Genomic DNA, 20,467 nt, shown 5'->3' with positions numbered 1-20,467 from the left:
CAGACAGGGCAGGGACACCGTTGAGAATAAGTTTAAAGTAGGGTTGTTTTTTATAAAGGTTTGAATATCTCCATGTTCAAGTCATCATCTAAAATTGGACAAAATATGGTGCAGCAATAAACCTACTAGGAGATGGCCTAAACCACCTAAACCCAAAGGAAAGGCAAGGAGAGCATCAATCAGAGAAGTGGCCAAGAGGCCCATGGTAAGTCTGGAGGAGCTGAAGGTTATCAGCTTTATGGGGATATTCTGTTGACAGGACAACTATTAGTTAGTGCATTTTAGACATCTGGCTTTTATGAAGTGTAGAAAGATTAGTGTATTGTGGAAAGAGAGCTTTAAGAAGTCCTGTTTGCTGTTTATGACACACCATGTAGTGGACACAGCAAACTTGTTGAAGAAGGTGCTCTGGTCAGATGAAATTAGAATGTTTGGCCTTTATGCAAAACATTATGTGTGGCAAAAAACTTTCACTGCACATCACCGTAAGCACACAATCCTCATATTGAAACAAGGTGGTGGCAGCATCGTATTGTGGGAATGCAATTAGTCATAAAAGTCTGCATCACAAAAAAATAGTTATATTATGGATGTACCTTCAGCAGTAACAGGTTAGCTTCCATGTTTGCCCCTGTTTTTAGCTCTATGCATGTTCCAATCAACTTGGCCAGCTTCTTTGTCCTTGTTGAAGAACGCATTCCCACAGCATTATGCTCCCACCACCATGTTTCACACTGAAGCTATGTTTACAACAGTGTTTTTGGTGTGTTCCTGTTTTATGTTAGACTCCACAGATTTCTGTAAAATTAAGTAAACCACATCACAGTGCACTAATGGGTGTTGAAATCATTTTTCATTTTAGTTTATTTAATAACAAGCTGACCAAACATCATTGTAGTTCATAATAAGCCACTTTTTGTTCTTGTTTCTATAAACTTTGGATCACTTTGAGGATGTGTGCTGTTTTTATTACATGAGATGCCTTTGTCAGAAGATGAAAGGAGGAATTTAAACGCTTACACTTCACTATGTACACCATGGTGGATGCTATTTATTATACAGATGCGAAACTTGGGTTAGTGCACAGCATCTTCTTTTGAAGGACTAGCAGGAGCAGAATGAGATGAGAGGGTTATTTTGGCGATGGAGATTAAGGCAGGGGCTTTTTGTCATTTGTGCGAGACAAGCCATTCATCCATCCAGTTCACAGCCAAAAAAAGGCTGGTCCCAGAAATTAGCAGTTTCAGCTCAGCAGCAAAGTCGTCGGGCTGTGAAGGCAGAGAGAAATTGACTAATTAGCAATGCGCACTAAAACTTGACGGTTCTCTCTATAACAGCGAGGGAAAGAGTCGGGTTTTTTCTCCCCCCTTTTCTCTTTTCTTTCTTCCAAAGATGTTTGAAATCGCAGTCATTTACGCTCGACAGTTTTTACAATAGCCTTGAGCCATAATTTTGCGAGTCTCTCCAGCATCCATACCCCTGCATGGTCTCTCTCCACCGGCCATGCACGACCGTTTCTCTCCCCAACCGTGGATTTCCTATTACTCTCGTTACGACTCACTGAGCCCCAGGCCCAAGGATAATGATGTGTTGTTTCTTGGTAGCATAATTTGTCACACGTATATTTCTTCTTCTTCTTCTCTTGCAGAAAGCACAGCTCCCTCTCACACACTCACACACTTCTTGTTAATTCAGAAGAACAAATGATCAACGTCAACAAATAACCTGAAATAGTGACTTTGTGAGTTGGAATCAATGATTATTTGGAGACACCTCGCAACAAAGACTTTAAAGGAAAGGGATATTGTTTAAAAAACAGAAGAACAAAGGAATATTGGGGAGCTATTTGGATCCTGAAGAGTACTTTTTCTCTTTTTTGTCGTGAAGAGCTGAAGTCAGGTAAGTTTGGTCTCCCTTCTCAGGAAAGCTGCTCGCATCATTTAGTTGTGACAGGCGCTTATAGGGACAACGCTACGGCACGTTTGGGTTCAAGTTTACGCACATCGAACCAGCTTGTGTACAAGCATTAGAAACCAAAAAAGCGACGCGTAATGTGTTTTAACTTTCCCGAGAGATGCATTTCTGTGAATATTATCCGAATACTTACGTCCGTTTTCGCCCGCACTACTGCTGCTGTTGCTGCTGCTCGGAGAAAAACTAATTGCTTTTGTATTTGGCTCCGTAAATCAGTGTAATGTCCTTAGTGTAAGGTGTGTGCACAAAGACTTGAAAAAGGATAGCTGGATGCTGCATGTTGTCCGGATCCAACGTGGCGGCGGCGGCTCTCTCTTCTCCCGGTGCCCCCCTGACAACTTCAGCCGAGCTAAGGAGAGGAAAAGCGCCGCAGCGTCTTCGGCTCTTCGGCTGCACGCAGAGCTCCGTCTCCGGCTTAAAAGCATCTGGCATTTCAGTTGAGCATGCATAAGAGCGGCGCTTTGTGGAGAGTACTGCTGCGTTTCTGTTTGCTGCTTTACGACTAGATCTCAAAGTTGGAAGCGCTTGAAGCCTCGCAGGTTTTCTCCCGCTGCTTCTTGGGTCGAAAATAACTTATTAAGAAATCTCTTGTAGTGTCTAGGATGTTTGATGTGTCAATAAATGGCTTGCGTGGTGTATTTTGTTGCCTAGGTGGCGTTCACAGTCAGGAAGCCATGTCCAGATCGGGTGATAGAACATCCACCTTTGACCCAACGCACAGTGACACCTTGCTGCATGGGCTCAACCTCCTGTGGAGAAAGCAGCTTTTCTGTGATGTGACTCTCACTGCCCAGGGACAGCAGTTCCACTGTCACAAAGCTGTCTTGGCATCCTGCTCGCAGTATTTCAGATCCCTCTTCTCATCCCATAATGTGATTAGCAATGAGGGAAGCAAGGGGGATCAGGGCAGCAGTGGGACCCCCTCATCCTCCCCTGATGACAAGCTGGTGACCACCAGTGCCAGGCCCATCAATAACCTGGTCCTGCAGGGCTGCTCCTTCATTGGACTACGGTTAGTGCTGGAGTACCTCTACACTGCCAATGTTACTCTTTCCCTGGACACAGTGGAAGAGGTGCTTTCAGTCAGCAAGATCCTTAACATTCCTCAGATAACCAAGCTAAGTGTGCAGTTCCTCAATGACCAGATCTCCGTGCAGAACTACAAGCAGATCTGCAAGATTGCTGCACTGCATGGGCTCGATGAGACCAAAAAGCTGGCCAACAAGTACCTGGTGGAGGACGTGCTGCTGCTGAACTTTGAGGAGATGTGCGCCATGCTGGATGCTCTGCCTCCGCCGGTGGAGTCCGAGTTGGCTCTCTTCCAGATGTCTGTCCTCTGGCTGGAGCATGACCGGGAGACTCGCATGCACTACGCTCCGGACCTCATGAAGAGGCTACGCTTTGCCCTCATACCTGCCCCAGAACTCGTTGAGAGGGTGCAATCTGTGGACTTCATGCGGACTGACCCCGTGTGCCAGAAACTACTCCTGGATGCCATGAACTACCACCTAATGCCATTCAGACAGCACTGCAGGCAGACCGTGGCAAGCAGGTGAGGACGAGAAAGGCAAACAGATAAGCTCACAAGCAATAATTCAAACAACTGAGGAATCTGAGAGCAATTAGGGTGTTTAAATGTAACAACAAATCGAACTACAGCAAGAGATCAGTTAGAGTGGTGAGGGTTGATGGTCAGATTATAAAGATGGTGGGGCGTTTCCCCTAACACAAGACAGCTGTGAAGAGCTTTACTGTACTCTGTACTGCACTTCATTCATAATACCAAAGCTGACACGTGTCTAACTAATATAGCTATAAAAACAATCTTTATTTCTTTAAATATTTGTAAAACTAATTTTAAATTGATGTGGACAAGATAAAAATCTTTTTATATAACTGATTGGAAGCGGCTTTAATAAACGGAGGCTGAAATGCTGAAATTGAGTTGTTGCCATGGTAATTACACGGTAATTGCATAGAATTTATGATCCAAATGAAGGAGTTTCCCTGGTACTGAAATTACATGAAAAAAATGTAACAAAGTTAATTATAATATTGTGCATTTTATACCAATTTTTAGAAACTGAAGACAGAAATATTACCGTTCTATTCACTATATCCACATGTGCTATGTCCATGTTTGTCTGGATTGGCACTTTAAGAAGCTGCTTATAGTAGATGGACATTTGTAATAAGTTGAGTGATTGTGTATAACTCCTCTATTTTCCGTTACATCTATAGTGTTAGTGGGGCTTTTATACATTACATTGTTTTTTTTTTTCAACCGACCATCATGCAACACATTTACACCCTCCTTATTTGAATAATAAATCAGTTCCCACATATTCACCAAATGTGCAACAAATTAAGAATCCTCATAATTAGTTTAATATAGCAGCGTTTCTCTCCTCTCAATTAATCACTGTTATTTATGTCTTCGACCTCATATGCATATGAATCACTCCAAAACATTTCCGGCCTCCATATTGGGAGGCATATACAGAGACCACAGCTATTTTACCCAAGTGTGAAACAGTAAAAGCAGAGAAAGCAAAAAAGGGGTTTTTATCTGAATATAAAGGCTAGCTACAAGTATTGTTTTATGTGCATATTGTGATCAATTTATAGAACTGTATTGAAATTCATTTAGAATCCCATCATGGTTATTATTTTACAGTAAAGTGTGCAGCTTCCAGGTTGTATGTGATCTACGAAAAAGAAGGAAACTTCTCACAATTGGGTTAGAGAAGTCACATGCATGAATGTAGCCAATGAAATGGAGACAGTGTGTAGGCAGGTTTATGTTCTGTGCCTTGCTTTTAGCCTCCAGCATGGCACCCTGCAGGACCATCCTTGCTTCACAGCTAATTGAAAACACATCTTCAGTGTACAATAACCATTCAGTAATACGTCATAAGGATATATAGGCGATTGAGCAAATTTAGCTGTTTGATCACTTATTATAGAATAAGTTAGGTTAAATTACCATAATCCATTTATTCTTTATTTATTATAATCTTTTTCATGTTATATAATAAGGTGGAAACTTGAAAGTCAAACAGAAAGATTATTTTGTAGATTAAATATTTTGAAGATGTCCTGATTGCTTCATATCTTTTTTACATTTTTAAAAACCTGCACCTTTGGCATTACAGAATTCGTTCCAATAAGCGAATGCTGCTCCTGGTGGGTGGTTTGCCTCCTGGACCTGATCGTCTTCCTAGCAATTTGGTCCAGTACTACGACGATGAGAAAAAGACATGGAAGATCCTTACAAGTGAGTTTGCAAAAGGCTCTCGCCTTCTTTTGCACCCCAGGCATCTTGTTTCAGTGGCTATTAGGATGAGAAATAGTTGTTCCTGTGGATGACTTTAACACAGGTTAATTTCCACAGAAAATCAGAGTAAGGAGTTCCCTAAATCCTTCAGGTAATAATGTATCACCATCACTTTTCATATAAGTTTTTAATCAGAGCGTGACTTCACAGCATTGTGGAGCTTCATGCCCGGGTTCCCTTGTTTTTGCTGCAATACGCTGGTGGGATGCATGATGAGATTTGCTTGGATCTAATGATCTATTGCAGGCAGAGATGGAACAATAAGAAATGACATCTGCCCTCGATATATTCTAAATGTAACATGATTCTTCACTCACACTGATCAATGCTTAAATTAAATTACACTATACATGCTGCAATGGTGTGGCTATCAACTTGTTGACCTCGTGTCACTTATAAACTGTTACTGCAATGTTAATGCACACATTAAATAATTGACTTCTTGCTACGAATAAGTTATTTATCAATATTATGTTAATGTTTATAACCAAGTTGTTACAATTTCTATCCTTTTAAGAAAATGTTGGGTCTGAACATAACATATTTGAGACCTTTGGAAATGTGCAAACACATCCATACTGCTCCCACCTCTATGGAGAGTACTTATCTCTACTATCTCTCTGTCTTCCCTGACCTTTTGAGGCTCACCACTATATTGTTGCCATACTGCAAAGGTCAGAGGAAAGCTATCAGAAAACGACATTTCTCCTTTGCATCATCGTTGCTGGACATATTGAGTTCTTGCCCATTATTTTTGTCAGAGTCATATCTCAGCTGCTTCTCTCCATTCATACAAATCATCCACCGCTCTGTGTTATGTCATTTTGAGATGGCGGGGTAGAGGTCTATAGCCTCTCTTTGTGGATCAAACTTTAATCAATCTGCTTTGATTTGTTTTTTTTTATTAGTTTTTTTCTTCACTTTGCTAAAAGTCCTAACTTTTCTTAGCAAAAATCAGCTGTTTAAGCAAATTTTTGGATGGTAAGGGTTGAGGTTTACCAGAGGAGGCATGGATATGAAATGCACTGGTGTTTATATTGTCATTTTGTCATTAAACTCACACTCATTGGCTTAAACTGCAACAAGCAAAAGGTCAACAGGGATTTCTGTCCCTCATGACAAAAAAGTTAACACATAAATGGTCCGTGGCCAAGTGGAAGGACAAAACTGCAAAATCATCCTCTAAACACATCAGTGACCACCTGATGTAGCGTCCTCACAATGGATGTGGAATAGAAGATTATTAACATTCAATCATAACTTTTCAATGAGGCGAAACCTGAGAGGGACAGCCTTTGATTAAGACATTCATCAACACAATTTAGGCAGAATCTGATTCCCCTCAATGTTTCAGAGATGCCCACCGCTCACCGATTCTAGTGGAAAGTTTGCCATCTAGTGTACCCACAGCAGCGTGGCCGAACACAAGACAAAGGCTTGGAAGGAATATTTTTCTTCCTTTTAAAAACAACCTGCAATGAAAATCTAAAACAAGGATTTTGACTGTTGTCTCCTGTTATAAAGAACAAAGGAATTCTTCTCAGCAGGATTTGATTGTGTCGGTGTTGAAGGCACATAAGAGCTTGAGCAGCAGTGGTGCATTAGCTGTGAAATCATTCAACCAGCCAAAAGTGTGCTTTCTATGCAGAGGCTTCTGACTCCCTCTAGTGAGCCCTGGAGCTTACTGTAGACTGCAGTGATACCCGTCTTGTAGAGGACCTGGTTATTCTGCTCCCTGAGAGGCAGATGATCTCCAGGGGTCAAAACAAGGGAGCCTATGGCCAGATAGATACACTACCGCTCAAAAGTTTTAGAACCCCTTTTCTCATTTAATAGTTTTCTTTATGTTTATGACTATTTACATTGTACATATATTTTCACTGATGGCATCAAAACTGTGAATGACCACATATGGAATTATGTAGCAAACAAAAAAGTTTAAAAGAACCTTTAGAACTTTATATTTTATATTTTAGATTCCTTAAAGTAGCCGCCCTTTGCTGTGATGACTGAAATATTAACCTTTGGCCCTCTCTCAATGAACCTCTGGGAAGTTCTTTCTAGACTCTATGGAGAGAATGCCAAGAGAGCAAAGCAGTGATCAAAGCAAAAGGGGCTATTTTGTAATAATCTAAAATATAAAAATGTTTAGTTATTTCACACCTTTTGTTTACTACATAATTTCATGTGTGTTCATTCACAGTTTTAATGCCGAGAATCTACATTGTAAATACTTATGAAAATAAAGAGACCCATCAAGTGACAAAGTGTATCTAAAACTTTTGCCCGGTAATGTACATAACACTTTGCAAATGTATTCATACTCATTAACTTTTTCACATTTTGTCACATTACAACTATTAACCTTTGTGTATTTTCTTGGGAATTGTATTACATAGAACAGCACAAAGCAGCACAAAACTGTTAAATTAAAGGGAAATGATATATCAATTTTCAAGTCTTGCCAAAGATTCTCAATTGGATTTAGTCTGAATTTGGTCTTTGACTGGACCTTTCTAACAGGAATATGCTTTGATCTAAACATTTACATTGTGGCTCTGAGTGTTTATCTAGGATTGTTTTCCTGCTGGAAGGTTAATCCCTCTTCCACTCTCAAGTCCATATCAGCCTCTAACAGATTTTCCTTTAGAATTGCTCTGTACTTACCTCCAAGCATCTACCCATCAACTCCGACCAGCTTACAAGTCCCTGATAAGAAAAATCATTCCCACAGCATGATGCTACCACCACCATGTTTCATGGTGGGGATGCTGTGTTCAGAGGGGTGTGCAGTGTTGCTTGTCTGGCAGAAATATTGTTTAACAAGTCAAGCCAGGAGTTCATTTTTGGACTCATCTGACCAGAGAACTTTCTTTCACATATTTGCAAACTAGAAAAGGGGTATTTTATGGCATTCTTTGTGGAGTGTACAAATAAATGTTGTCCTGTCAGCGGTTTCACAGCTACCTGAGCTGTGAATCTTTGCAGTTCCTCCAGAGTTACCAAGGGCCTCTTAGCTAGTCCTCTCATTAATTCTCTCCTAGCCAGAAATTTTGTTTTAGATGGGTCACCCTGTTTTGTAGGTTTGTGGGTGTTCAATATTCTTTCCATTTTCAGATGATGGACTGAACTATGCTTTGTAAGACATTTAAAGCTTAGGATATTGTTGTATAACCCAACTTCTCTACAACTTTATCCCTGACACATCCAGTGTGTTTATTGAGCTTAATGATGCTGAATGTTATCTGATCTTCTTCATTCTCTTAAGAGCTTCACAGAACAGCTTTATTTATGGTGAGATTAAATTATATACAGATATACCCTATTATTTTGTTGACTTCTGAAGACAGTTGGTTGCACACTGGTTTATTTATTGGGCTTGAATATGCATGCACACCACACTTTCATGTTTTTGTTTGGTAAAAAAAGAAAATTATTCATTGTTTTCCTTCCACTTAACAATTATTTTATTACTTTACATTGGTCTATCATAGAAATTCACACTAAAATACTTTGAACTCTATAGTTGGGGTGTAACAAAATGTAGAAATGTTCAAGATGTACAAATACTTTTGTAATACACTGTATTCAATTTCCTTTGCAGTGAATCACATTAGTATAGAGGAGTCATGATTGATATGCTCTTTCACCTTACTTTGCAAGGACTATTAAAGTAGTTTTATTATATCTTTGCCTCATATTATTCATCATTCACCAGAATCTTTCAGATCTTCTCAGAGTAACTTAAACTGTGACTCCTAGACATTGCAGACCAATAATCTTTAGCATCAGTACAACATTTTTTTTTTTTTACACAAGGTACTAGATACTAAATAAAAAGCTGCCCATCCGTGTCCTATATACTGCTGACTGAATGATAATGTAAATAGCATGTAAGGGAATTTGGCAGTTGTATGGAACCTTTCTTTGAGGTGCACTGAAGGCAGGCAACCTAATCCCCCTCATCTGAGATAAAGCTGTGTTTAGCGTATGTAGCATTAGTTCCTATCTGAGACCTCCCCTCCCGTAGAGGACCAGCACATGTCATCCAGCCTGAGTGAGATTGCAGGGAGAGGCCAATTGGAAAGAAATGAGATTCAAGGCTGTCTAATTTTGCAGCAACTGTGATCCATCAGGCGGTGGGGAGGTGACAGTGGAAATGACTGATGGAGACAGACAGGTGGGCTTTAACATTTCACTGATTTGTGCTCAAAAAGCACCGGGCCCGAGATTTATTGAGTGAACACGATCATGTTCATTATGGCTGTCACCTAAGACCATTTCTCTACATCTCAATGGGGTCACTTTACCAGAAGAAGATGGAGGAGAGACATGAAGCACAAAAACTTACATAGAAGAAAAATCTCCCTGCAGCTCATGCGGATGTCAAACTATGCAAACATACTAAAGAAAGAACATTATATGCTGCAGCTGAACATTATTGGAGGGACGTAGTATATCATTGGAAGATTTACTGCTGTGACGTATTTTAGAGCAAAACATGTACAGTATTATATCATTATCAGAGTAAAACACATCAACATAAAAGCTTCATTAAATAAACATAAAAAAACAATGGCAAAGTTTCAACGGGACAATTGTAAGAATCTAAAAAATGTGTGGACCACAGTTCATAACCAGAGACCTGACATTCTCTTACTTTAACTAAAACATTTTACTTTCCACATGAACGTTTTCTGGCATTTTCCTTCAGAAAACCAACTCTTTTATAATTAAAGTAGCACTGTATATCAAATCATAATTCTCATCCCAATATCAGCATGTGCAAAATCTCGGTTGCAAATGACTCCTTCGATGCAATACTTAGTAGGATGTAATATTTCTGGGACCATGCATTGCATCCCAGTAATATATTTGGACAGTCGGACCCCCTTTCCCTGATATAAATATTGTGATGATAGAAAAAAGAAATGGAAGGGTAAGTGTGGCGTAATTGCAATACATTGCAATTATCAACAATAAAATCACAAATGTTTTCTTACTACCATGTAAACCTAGTAATAATCATGTAATAATCGTTATATTGTACTCAGTAAGATAGATGCATTTAGGAATTTATTCTGGGGTCATAAATTAAAGACATTTACATTTTTATGTAACTGTTTATGCTTAGACATTTGGGGAAAAAATAATTCATCACCTTTTAATCAAAATGATGTATTTGTAGAGCAAAAGATGCTCACAAAAGAAACTAACTGAACACCAAGATTGAATTGCCTGACTGGGTCGCTTGTTAAGTCCTAAGACTATAAGTGCAGCAGATGCACAGACTGAAGAGCATTCTTAAGGTTTCAAAGTCTTTTTAATAAGGGGATGAAGGAAAGTGCAAGATTGCCCAGAGTTTTCCCCTCCTGTGTAGAGCGTAAAGTAGAGCAAAGCAGTGTCACCCCCCTTCCCCACCTGTTGCTGTGCAGTCATTCAGTCAGTTGCGTCATTAATGGCGTAACCAGCCAATACAGTTTCTGCAGTGCCTTAAGAAGTCTTAATTTTAAGTTTTTAAAAGGCTAACATAGATCCAGAGATCTGTACTACATTTAATTCTTCTATTTCTTTGTTTTTTGATTTATTACTTCTTCTGTTATGTTTTTGAACAGTAAGTCAGTTTCTGCAGAGTGGGTTTGCTGTATGTGTTGGCAATGATAATGAAAATGCATTTTGTTACATTGTCCACTACTAGCTCTTAAGAAAATATATGTATAATGAGGTGTGGCTTAAAAACATGAATTTCAATGGTTGACTAAAACCTCTTTAATTAACCGTTAGGAACCTCACTGTATACTGTAGGGAGGTGCTGAAGTTAGGTTACCTAGGTGAAAAACATCTGGACTAGCATGTCAGTGTTAAAAAACATAAAGTTGACAACATCATATTTAACTCGCTGAAGTTAATAAGTAAGCTAAACACAATTTTTAAGGCTCCACCTTGATTAGAAAACAGTTCAATGTTTGTGTTCAAAGACTTAGGCCGAAGTTGGCCATCATGCTGGTGTTTTTCTACATCTGGCCTGTATCATCCACATGCTACAGTAACAAACCTTTTGTTTGCCATTCAGTAATGCCTTACAACAGCGCTCATCACTGCGTGGTGGAGGTGGAGAACTTCCTGCTGCTGCTGGGTGGAGAGGACCAGTGGAACCCAAATGGTACAACACCACCGCACGCTAATGTCACACAGCAAATGTATCACTTTTCTACAAAATGTCCGCTGCTGGTTCAAATCCATCCGAGGTGATGTACTTTCAGATAGTTGTAAACACTCATTCTAGGGTTAGATCAGCTCTGAGTGGACAAACAACACTCCAGTAAACACTTGTCAATAATTGGGAGAGGAAACTAACTGCTAGTAACATTGAAATATGTATGGTGTCAAACTGTTTACAGTACTTTTTGAAAAATGGTGGTAAGATGGTTCAAAATCTAGAGACTAGCTCTGATCTATCCAAAAATCTGATACTTGGGTTTTCTTTATCTGAACATGAAAATTGTTCAATACTCCTATATACTCTCACCAACAACACGTTAGGTGCACGCTCCTAGTATTAGATTGGACCTGTTTGCCTTCAGTACTGCTTAAACTTTAGATTCAACAAGGAGTCATTCGTATTTCAAAGGTTTTCTATTGGTATAGATCTAGTGACTGTGGAGGCCATTAATGTGAGCTTACTGTTATGTTCCAGAAACAAGTTTGAGATTTTTTAGGCTTTGTGCTTTATCCTGTTGGAAGCAGCCATTAAGAACATGGGTACACTGTGATCAAAAAGTGGTGGACATGGTCAGCTTCAACACTCAGGTAGGCTGTGGTGCTTGAACAATGTTCAATTGGTGCTGAAGCGCCCAAAAGAAAATATCCCCCACAGGATTACACAACCAGCAGCAGCCTGAAGGCAGAACGGATCCATGCTTTTATGTTGTTTACAACCAATTCTGTCCCTACCATCTGAAGTCCTAGCTGAAAGCAATACTCATCAGACCAGGCAACATTTTTTCAATCTGTTGTCCTATTTTGGTGAGCCTGTGTGAATTGTAGCCTCAGTCTCTGTGGGCGTCTGCTGGAGTAGCCCACCTGCATTAAGGTTGTACATGTTGTTTTGGTTCATGGACAGTATTCCACATGCCTTGGTTTTGAAAAGTGCTTAATTGAACTGCCACTCATTGGATACTTTGTCTTTGTTGGAGCATTCTTTGTTAAAACAAGAGATGGTTCAGCCTGAAAATACCAGTAGATTCTAAAACATTCAGACTAGCCCTTGTGGCACCAACAACCAGGCCACCTTCAAAAGTCACTTAAATTCCTATCTTCCCTATACTGATGCTAAGTCTTAACTTCAGTTAGTTGTTTTAAAAACGTTTAGATGCCTAAATGCATCGAGTTGCTACCTTATGATTGGCTGATTAACTTTGTTTTAACAACTGGACATGCGTACCTAATCAAATGGGCTGTGAGTGTAAGTTGCGTGTGGTCGGATGTATTTATTAAGCTCAGAGAAAAAGAATCAAGTGAATATATTTCCACATCAATAAACAGTTTGCACTTTGAACAACCTTCTTGGAAAGACATGGTGCAACACAAACAAAAGTTAAACATGGCAGAAATCATAAGAAATCATCAAGATGGTTGATGAAGACACAGGCAATTGTTTCGTACTGTATGGATGTCAGACAATGACAGTCAAGCCAAATATATTTAACTTCCTGGGGCAGAAGCAGTGTGTTCTGGTCTCTGTAGTGTGCATGCAATAAAGTAAATGGGTCCTTTCAAATAATGAATTAGTTGTGAGAAGTAGGTGTTCAAAAAATATTTTGCTAGGGATAACTAGAAGAGACAAAATTTAAGTAAGTAAGACCCCTTTACTGGCAAAACCTTAAAAATGGTTCGAAATAAAATATATCAGTGCAGAAGGAGAAATAAAATAGAAGAAAAACACATAGATATTGCTAAAAAAAAAAAAGACAGAGAAACAAAAGGTTAATGTAAATATTTGACTAAATGCTTGTTTGAATAAAAAGTTTTTTTTTTCTTTAAATGGAATCAGCGTTGTTAATAGAACGTAGTTACAAGGGAAGTGTATTCTACAGCCAAGTTGTGTCTGCTCAAAAGGAGCGATGTGCCCAGGTCAGAGGAGCAACTTTAGATCTCTAAACACATGACTTGAGGTGATGTTCAAGGCTTTAACAAGTCAGAGCTAGTAGGGAGAAAAGACAAAACTAACTGAGACCTAATTCATTCAATAGTAACATGTAACCAATGAGAGTAAGGTTATCCTCCATCTGATACATCCAATATAGAGCAGCTTCTGACCTAAACCATCTTCCCTCTTCAGCGTGTCATGTGGCTAGAGATATTCTGCAGTCTCAGTAAATGTCAGATTAAACTTTTAACCAACAATCAATCAACTTTTATTTATACTCCGCTTTATGCATCCAAAGGGACTTAAGTGCTGTACAGTTCCATTGATTAAAAAGACACAAACAACTACAATAAAACAAAAAGACATAAATAAACGAACAGCTAAAAACAGTAAGTAAAAAAAAGACTAATATTTTAAAACAGCCTGATATTTCTGCTCAACTGGTATTAAAAGCCAACTTAAAAAGGAGGGGTCTTATGGGACTTAAAATCCTCGGGTTACAAGACGAGTCCGAGGAACAACTAAAAGCAACAGGAGTCCTGACCTCAAACATCTTCTAGGAACCTGATTGTTTAAAAGTTCTGTTAGATAAGGAGGTGCCTGACTGTTTAAACATAAAAAAACAAAATTAAACCTTAAAATCAGTCCTAAAACATACAGGCAACCAATGCAGGGAGGACAATATGGGGGTAAAAAGGAATGCGTTCACAAACTGCAACAACTGAACTTGATATTAGTGCGCTTAAACATTACAGCAACACTAGTATAATAATGAAATCATTTGAACTGCATCATTTATTTTGTTTTTTTCAGGAAAGCACAGCACTAATTTTGTCAGCCGCTATGATCCCAGATTCAACAGCTGGATTCAGCTGCCTCCCATGCAAGAAAGGTTTGTATCATTTGCACATGAGACATGTCAGGGAATTTAGAAAAACAGCAAAAAGTCAACATCACATAAGGTATACAGAGTAAATACAGTAATTCGTTTATATGACTATTTGCATTTATTCATAATGCAGCTTTTTTATTCTAGGAAAGATTTGCCAAGGATATCTGTTCACAGTTTGAAGACCATAACTAGTTTGCTTATTTTTAATCATGTGATTATTTTCTTGAATATTTTTGGGTATAAGGATGCATTGAGCTCAAAAGATAAGCTTTAATTGTTTGACCTTTAGTTTCAAGCAGCACTGAGTGAACATCTGCACAGCATACTGTGACATTAAGTGATATTGTAAAGTCATTGTTGCAGTTGTGTTGATTTCCCAGGGCGGTTTTACTCAGCAAAAAGGATATCTTAAGATTTATTAAATGAAAACTGCATCTAGCATCAAAGTAAAAATGCCACATGGATGGAAAACGTGTGAGAAATGTGTGAGAGCTGTGTCTCTCCTGTGGCGAATTTTTTCCACATCTTCGAAAAATCTATGACAGCCTGGCTTTTCCAGAGGTCAACTTATACATGCTACAGTTTAAATACATAATGTGATGTGCGGATGTGAATTTCCTATGGCATCATGTCTTCCAACAAAACTAAAATAAAAGGTAGATACACAACAGTGGCACAGGGGTTATATATGATGTTGCATGTTTGACTTCCCCACAGGAGAGCCAGTTTCTTCGCCTGCCGCCTGGATAAGCACTTGTACGTAATCGGAGGTCGGAATGAGACGGGCTACCTCTCCAGCGTGGAGTCCTACAACCTGGAGACGAACGAGTGGAACTACGTGTCATCTCTGCCGCAGCCTTTAGCCGCTCACGCAGGAGCAGTGCACAATGGCAAGATCTACATATCAGGTTAGGGAAAAAAAGGCAAAATCGTAAGAAGTGGTTACCAAACAGATGCTTTACACTGTTTTAAGTAGACGCTACAGGATCAATTAATTGCAATAAACTGCTATAAATTACAAACATTTACCAAAACAGTACCTATAAAATGATATTAAAAAAAACATCTTGTAATGTCAGTAACATTTGATGTGATTTCAAACGTCGGTACTGAGACACACATAGAAACAGAAATGCTTTCTTTGATGCTTTTCATAATTTTCATGTTACACCTAAAAACTGTAATTCATTGAATTAGGATTTGGTGTTATAACTTTTTTTAACAACATTTTTTAATAAAATAAATCTGAAAAATGTGAAGATTAGTTGCACCCCAGAATCAATCATTTGTAGAACCACTTTTCTCTGTAATTACAACTACAAATCTTTTGTCTTTACCAGATGTCCACTTAGGCCAGAATATTTACTTATTCTTTGCAAACTAGGTCAGTGAATTTGAATGAAGAGCCTCTCTGAGCAGCAATTTTTAAGTCTTGCTAAAGATTTTCAGTTGGATTTAGGTCTGGACTTTGATTAGGCCATTTTAACTCACGTATATGATTTGATCTAAAGTATTCGGTTCTAGCTTAGGCTGTGTTTTGTTTCATCCCGCTGAATGACAAACTAAGCTGTATTTAGTTCCACCCATAATCCTGTCAACTCTAGCCAATCTCTCCATCCCTTCTAAAGAAAAGCCTCCTCATAGCATGCTGCCACCATCTTCTTTCACAGTGGGGATGTTCAGGGTGCAGTGTTAAGGTTCAGTATCAGTATGAATGAACTTTCTTTTTGAATTTCTGATGCAAATATTAACAGAAAAGGTGGCAAACTAAAATCTACTCAGTCGTGTCAATGTAAAATCTTCACAATCATCCTGGTTTCTGATATTATTTCTTTTAAAACCACAGGTTTGCTTCAGGTGCCTCTTCATTTAATTAGATCCATCATACAAACACAGAAACATAAGGTTTTACAAACTGAGACCTTATATTTTTCTCCCAGATCTAAGTGGCACTGAATCATCCATACTCCACTCATAGTGGCAACATTAAAACATACAAACAAAGACACCAACCTGTTTGAACAAACCTGATGGGAGAAGGAGCCATTAAATGTGACACATCATGCTGTATTAGAGTAAAAGAAAACAGTGTCTACTCGGCAAATGATCCAAATATGTTTCTGTGGAGGTAGATGTGACTGGAAAGAAGGTATCACAAAATGTATAATCATATTTCATACTGTTGACAATGTCAAAAGTGGTTTGAAATAGCACATATATTGCTTTGCAATTTAAAGAGGCATTTCACCTGTCCGTATAGAGAATACTGCATCGGTACTTTTTGTTTATACAACCAAGCTTTAGTTTGAAACTGTATTAACAACACAGGGTTATGTTTACATGTTGCAGGAGGAGTGCACAATGGCGAGTATGTGTCCTGGCTCTACTGCTATGACCCTGTAATGGATGTGTGGGCTAGAAAACAAGACATGAACACAAAGCGCGCCATTCACGTACTGGCTGGGATGAACGATCGTCTGTACGCCATCGGTGGAAACCATTTGAAAGGTGAGCACTCAGGGCTTTCAGGAACTGACATCATTTGTGCTCTTTTTTATAGTTGTATAAAAATCATGTTGCTGCTATGCACAGGTGATGACCTTTATCACTCTGTGCACCCTCACTCTCCATCATTCTTGATGAAAAACCTGAAACAGAACATGTGTTTTATAGCAATCGTCTTGCAGAGAAAAAACAAATGCATGCATTTGTTGTTTTTTTTGTAACTATCCTTAAAGGTTCTTAAAAACAAATAAAATTTAGGTGTCTTTGTTTTTAAAGAAATTAATTGCTAGCAACTGAAAGGTTATCTTCTTTATGAAGACTATTTGGTTGTTTTTGTTCATTTTTTGTGCCAGTTGCTGGGCAATTCAAGCTAATGACACCAGGACTGCTTGTCATTTGTGTTTCTCTAAATCCTGACTGGTGCACAGAAGTACTTAACAAAGCCCACTCCAACATGCCCACACAAAAACAGCAGAAAGAAAACAAAGAAAACATTAGACACAGAAATAAAGAATGGATTTCACTACTGATATACATTATATTTTTTTAGTCTCAGGAAATAAGGATGATTGTAAAATATACAGTATATTGCCTGGGTTGTTGAAAACGTTGGACTTGTGTTCCTCCTTTTACTTGGACAGGTTTCTCCCACCTCGATGTTATGTTGGTTGAGTGTTATGACCCAAAAGCTGACCAATGGAACATCCTCCAGACACCGATACTGGAAGGCCGCAGCGGTCCTGGCTGCGCCGTTTTGGATGACAGCATCTTCCTCGTGGGTGGCTACAGCTGGAGCATGGTAGTAAATGTACCTTACAGCAAATAAACAAAAAAAAATTATTTTGACTTGGGACCCTCATTTCTTTACACTTTGCTTACTGAAAGCCAGAATTTCTTGTAATCTTTTACTGGTCTTGATCAATATCTCTTGAAGCTTTCAGGTGTTAGCTCAGAAACTCAAGATGATTTAGTTTTTCTACATATAATACACAATCCAACAAAGAACCAACGTACTGATAGACAGTCAAAAGGACACAATTTGCTCCAATTTTTAAATCAAGGAAAATATCACAGTTTGACACACTTTTCAAGGTATTTTTTTAAACTGGAAACTTTTGTTCTCCAGTTGTACAGTTTCTTCATTTTTAACAAACCCTCCATGCTAAGTGTCATGGTCAGTTCTTTGAACACAGCAGTCAGAAGTCTGAAAAAGACTATAAAGTACCTTCAGAAAGCTGGAAAAGCTAGTCATCAAGACCAACAAAACGTCTCTTCAGAAACAAAAAATGAAGAACTCGAGGGTGGATAAAAACTTTTACTTAGTACTGTTTGTCATACAGCTAAGCATGCACACTGCTTGGCGAAAGTATTCATTGAATATTTCCACTTTTTGTCAGGTTTAAATCCCAATAATAAGGTATTTTCTTGAAATTTTGTGTGACAGATCGATACAAAGTAGAACATAATTGTGAGCCGAAAGGAAAATGATGCATATTTAAAATAAAGAACGCAGTTCTGAAAATAGCTGCATTAATTTGTATTAAGCCCTCTTTTCTCTGATACCTCTAAATAAAATCTAGTGCAAGCAATTACATTTTAAAGTAATCTAATTAGTTAATAGAGATCACCTGTGTGCAATTTAAACCAAGCATAAATCAAGATGTTCTCTGAAGGCCTCAGAGGTTTATTTGTTAGTGAACCAACAGCATCCTGAACATGATGGAACATGATGCTGTGTTCTCTAATGTTCCCTAACAAGCCTCTGAGGCTTTCACTGAACAGCTGGATTTATACTAAGTTTAAATTACACACATGTGGAAGCCATTTACTGATACGATGACTTCTAAAGAAAATGGGTTGCACTGGATTTTATTTAGGGGTATCAGAGTAAAGGGGATTAAACAGTAATACATGTCACACTTGTTAGAACAATATTGTCCAATATATGTTTGAAAACATGTGTCATTTTCCACCTCTCAAGTATGCACTACATTGTGTTCAATCACATAAAATGCCAATAAAACACACAGAAGATTGTGGTTAAAAATGACAAAAATTAGAGGAATAAATAAAGGATAATAAATGAATAAAGGTCTGATTTTCCTTTTCTTCAGGGGGCCTACAAGTCTTCTACCATCTGCTACAGCCCAGAGAAGGGAACGTGGACGGAGCTGGAGGGAGAGGTTGCGGAGCCCTTGGCGGGCCCAGCCTGCTCCACGGTCATCCTGCCTGCCTGCCTTCCTTTCAACAAATGACAACTAATCCAGCTGATGAACGGTGAGGTGGACAAGCAGCAGCAGAGCGACTGGGGGGAGGACCACCAATAAACAAAACATTCGTCAAGAATCTTGTGACAAGAACCCTCCAGCTTTAGCCCGGTTGTGGTGTATAAATTATTTTTTTACAGGTTTAACCAGAGCACTTTCGTTATTCTCTACTGATGGATTGAGAGGGGAAAAAAAGGATAATGTAACTCATGTATTTAGATTAATCATCTGTTCTGAGAAATAGTCTGTTCCATACTTGATTTTATTTATTTAAACAGTTTGTAGGTGTTTTTGGCTTCTCTTCCATCGCACGCATAGTGTCGAGCTGAATTATAGCATTTCAGATCCATTGTACCTTGTACTCAGTAGAGGCATCATCACCAGATTAAGTTTTATGGAGGCTCGGTGAATTAAAAGTGTATAAATAATCAAAGATTATGTTTGTACTCATTGCTCTCTGTCCGGATTGTTCACTTATGTAACAAATACGTTGTCTCTTTGGGAAATTGTACATATTTGGGCATCTGAAAGAGGTCATTTCCAGCAAACAGCTGGTAAACAGAAAAACTGAGTTACAGAGCTGCTCCCAGTTGTTATGTTAACTTGTCTTAATAATGTACACTTAAACTGAATTTGTGTTTTCTTTACGTTAAATCTTGCCAGATGTTTGTGGCAACTAGCCTTGATGCCACAAAAACGCTATGTAAGAATAATGATTGATTGCTAATATTCTAAGGACGCACTAATATTCTGCAATGATAGTACAATCAAATAGGAAAGTACTTACCAGTATGATTTCTGGGTAAATATACGCGGAGGACAACTGGGGTGTTCGTTCGCCAAGTCTGTTTATGAGACCACATGGTTTAATTGTTTAATGTAATATAAAAAATGAGAGCATACAGTGGTCTTTAATGCACTTTTAATTCAGCAACGTTCACTAATTTGTAAATTAAATCAATGTGCTGTGTTTAAAAAATATCTTCAGTGCAAATGAATCCAGTCTTGTTGCCGTTATTAGGTTGAACAAAATTGACTCTAAATATCGATGCTGTTGAATTCTGTAAAAAAAAAAAAAAAACTGTTGTTGATTTCATTCTTGTATATAAACAGCCTGCAGTGAAACATTTTTGTGCACTCAACCTTGGATTTATTCTCAAATCCTGTTATGTATTTGGCATTTTAGAAAAAATAAAATAAAATGATTGATGATCAAAATGACTCTTTCAGTCTGTGGCAATAAATCCTTAAAAAGGAAACTGCATAATATACACATGCTCACAAATGTGTTGTGTTCAAAAGCCTTAAAATAAATAAATCTTTTGGTGCAGCAGCAAAATATC

General features: G+C 38.4%; 1 protein-coding gene and 1 long non-coding RNA gene across 2 annotated transcripts; one reads left to right on the top strand and one right to left on the bottom strand.

Moving 5' to 3' along the window:
- Positions 1-834: 834 nt before the first annotated feature.
- Positions 835-2,614, bottom strand: LOC124869537. The gene is made up of 2 exons (XR_007038613.1): positions 2,108-2,614; positions 835-1,268 (listed from the first exon to the last, which is right to left on the bottom strand). It is a non-coding gene; the product is annotated as an uncharacterized LOC124869537 (long non-coding RNA).
- On the top strand, positions 1,268-20,342 carry klhl14 (kelch-like family member 14). Its single transcript, XM_047367442.1, has 9 exons — positions 1,268-1,899; positions 2,626-3,526; positions 5,130-5,251; positions 11,385-11,474; positions 14,274-14,352; positions 15,070-15,260; positions 16,702-16,860; positions 17,499-17,656; positions 18,972-20,342. Exons 2-9 carry the CDS (start codon positions 2,649-2,651, stop codon positions 19,110-19,112), a joined length of 1,818 nt encoding a protein of 605 aa, XP_047223398.1. The 5' UTR covers positions 1,268-1,899; positions 2,626-2,648; the 3' UTR covers positions 19,113-20,342.
- Positions 20,343-20,467: the final 125 nt, after the last annotated feature.

This window comes from Girardinichthys multiradiatus, chromosome 6, assembly GCF_021462225.1.
Source record: "Girardinichthys multiradiatus isolate DD_20200921_A chromosome 6, DD_fGirMul_XY1, whole genome shotgun sequence".
NCBI classification, from domain to species: Eukaryota; Metazoa; Chordata; class Actinopteri; order Cyprinodontiformes; family Goodeidae; genus Girardinichthys; species Girardinichthys multiradiatus.
The sequence above is the reverse complement of the archived record's forward strand: the minus strand, read 5'-3'. Positions and strand labels throughout refer to the sequence as shown.

Coding starts and splice junctions, on each gene's coding strand:
- klhl14 (XM_047367442.1), top strand. CDS start 2,649: ATGTCCAGATCGGGTGATAGAACATCCACCTTTGACCCAACGCACAGT. Junction 5,252..11,384: donor GACATGGAAGATCCTTACAA/GTGAGTTTGCAA, acceptor TTTGCCATTCAG/TAATGCCTTACAACAGCGCT. Junction 17,657..18,971: donor GTGGCTACAGCTGGAGCATG/GTAGTAAATGTA, acceptor CCTTTTCTTCAG/GGGGCCTACAAGTCTTCTAC.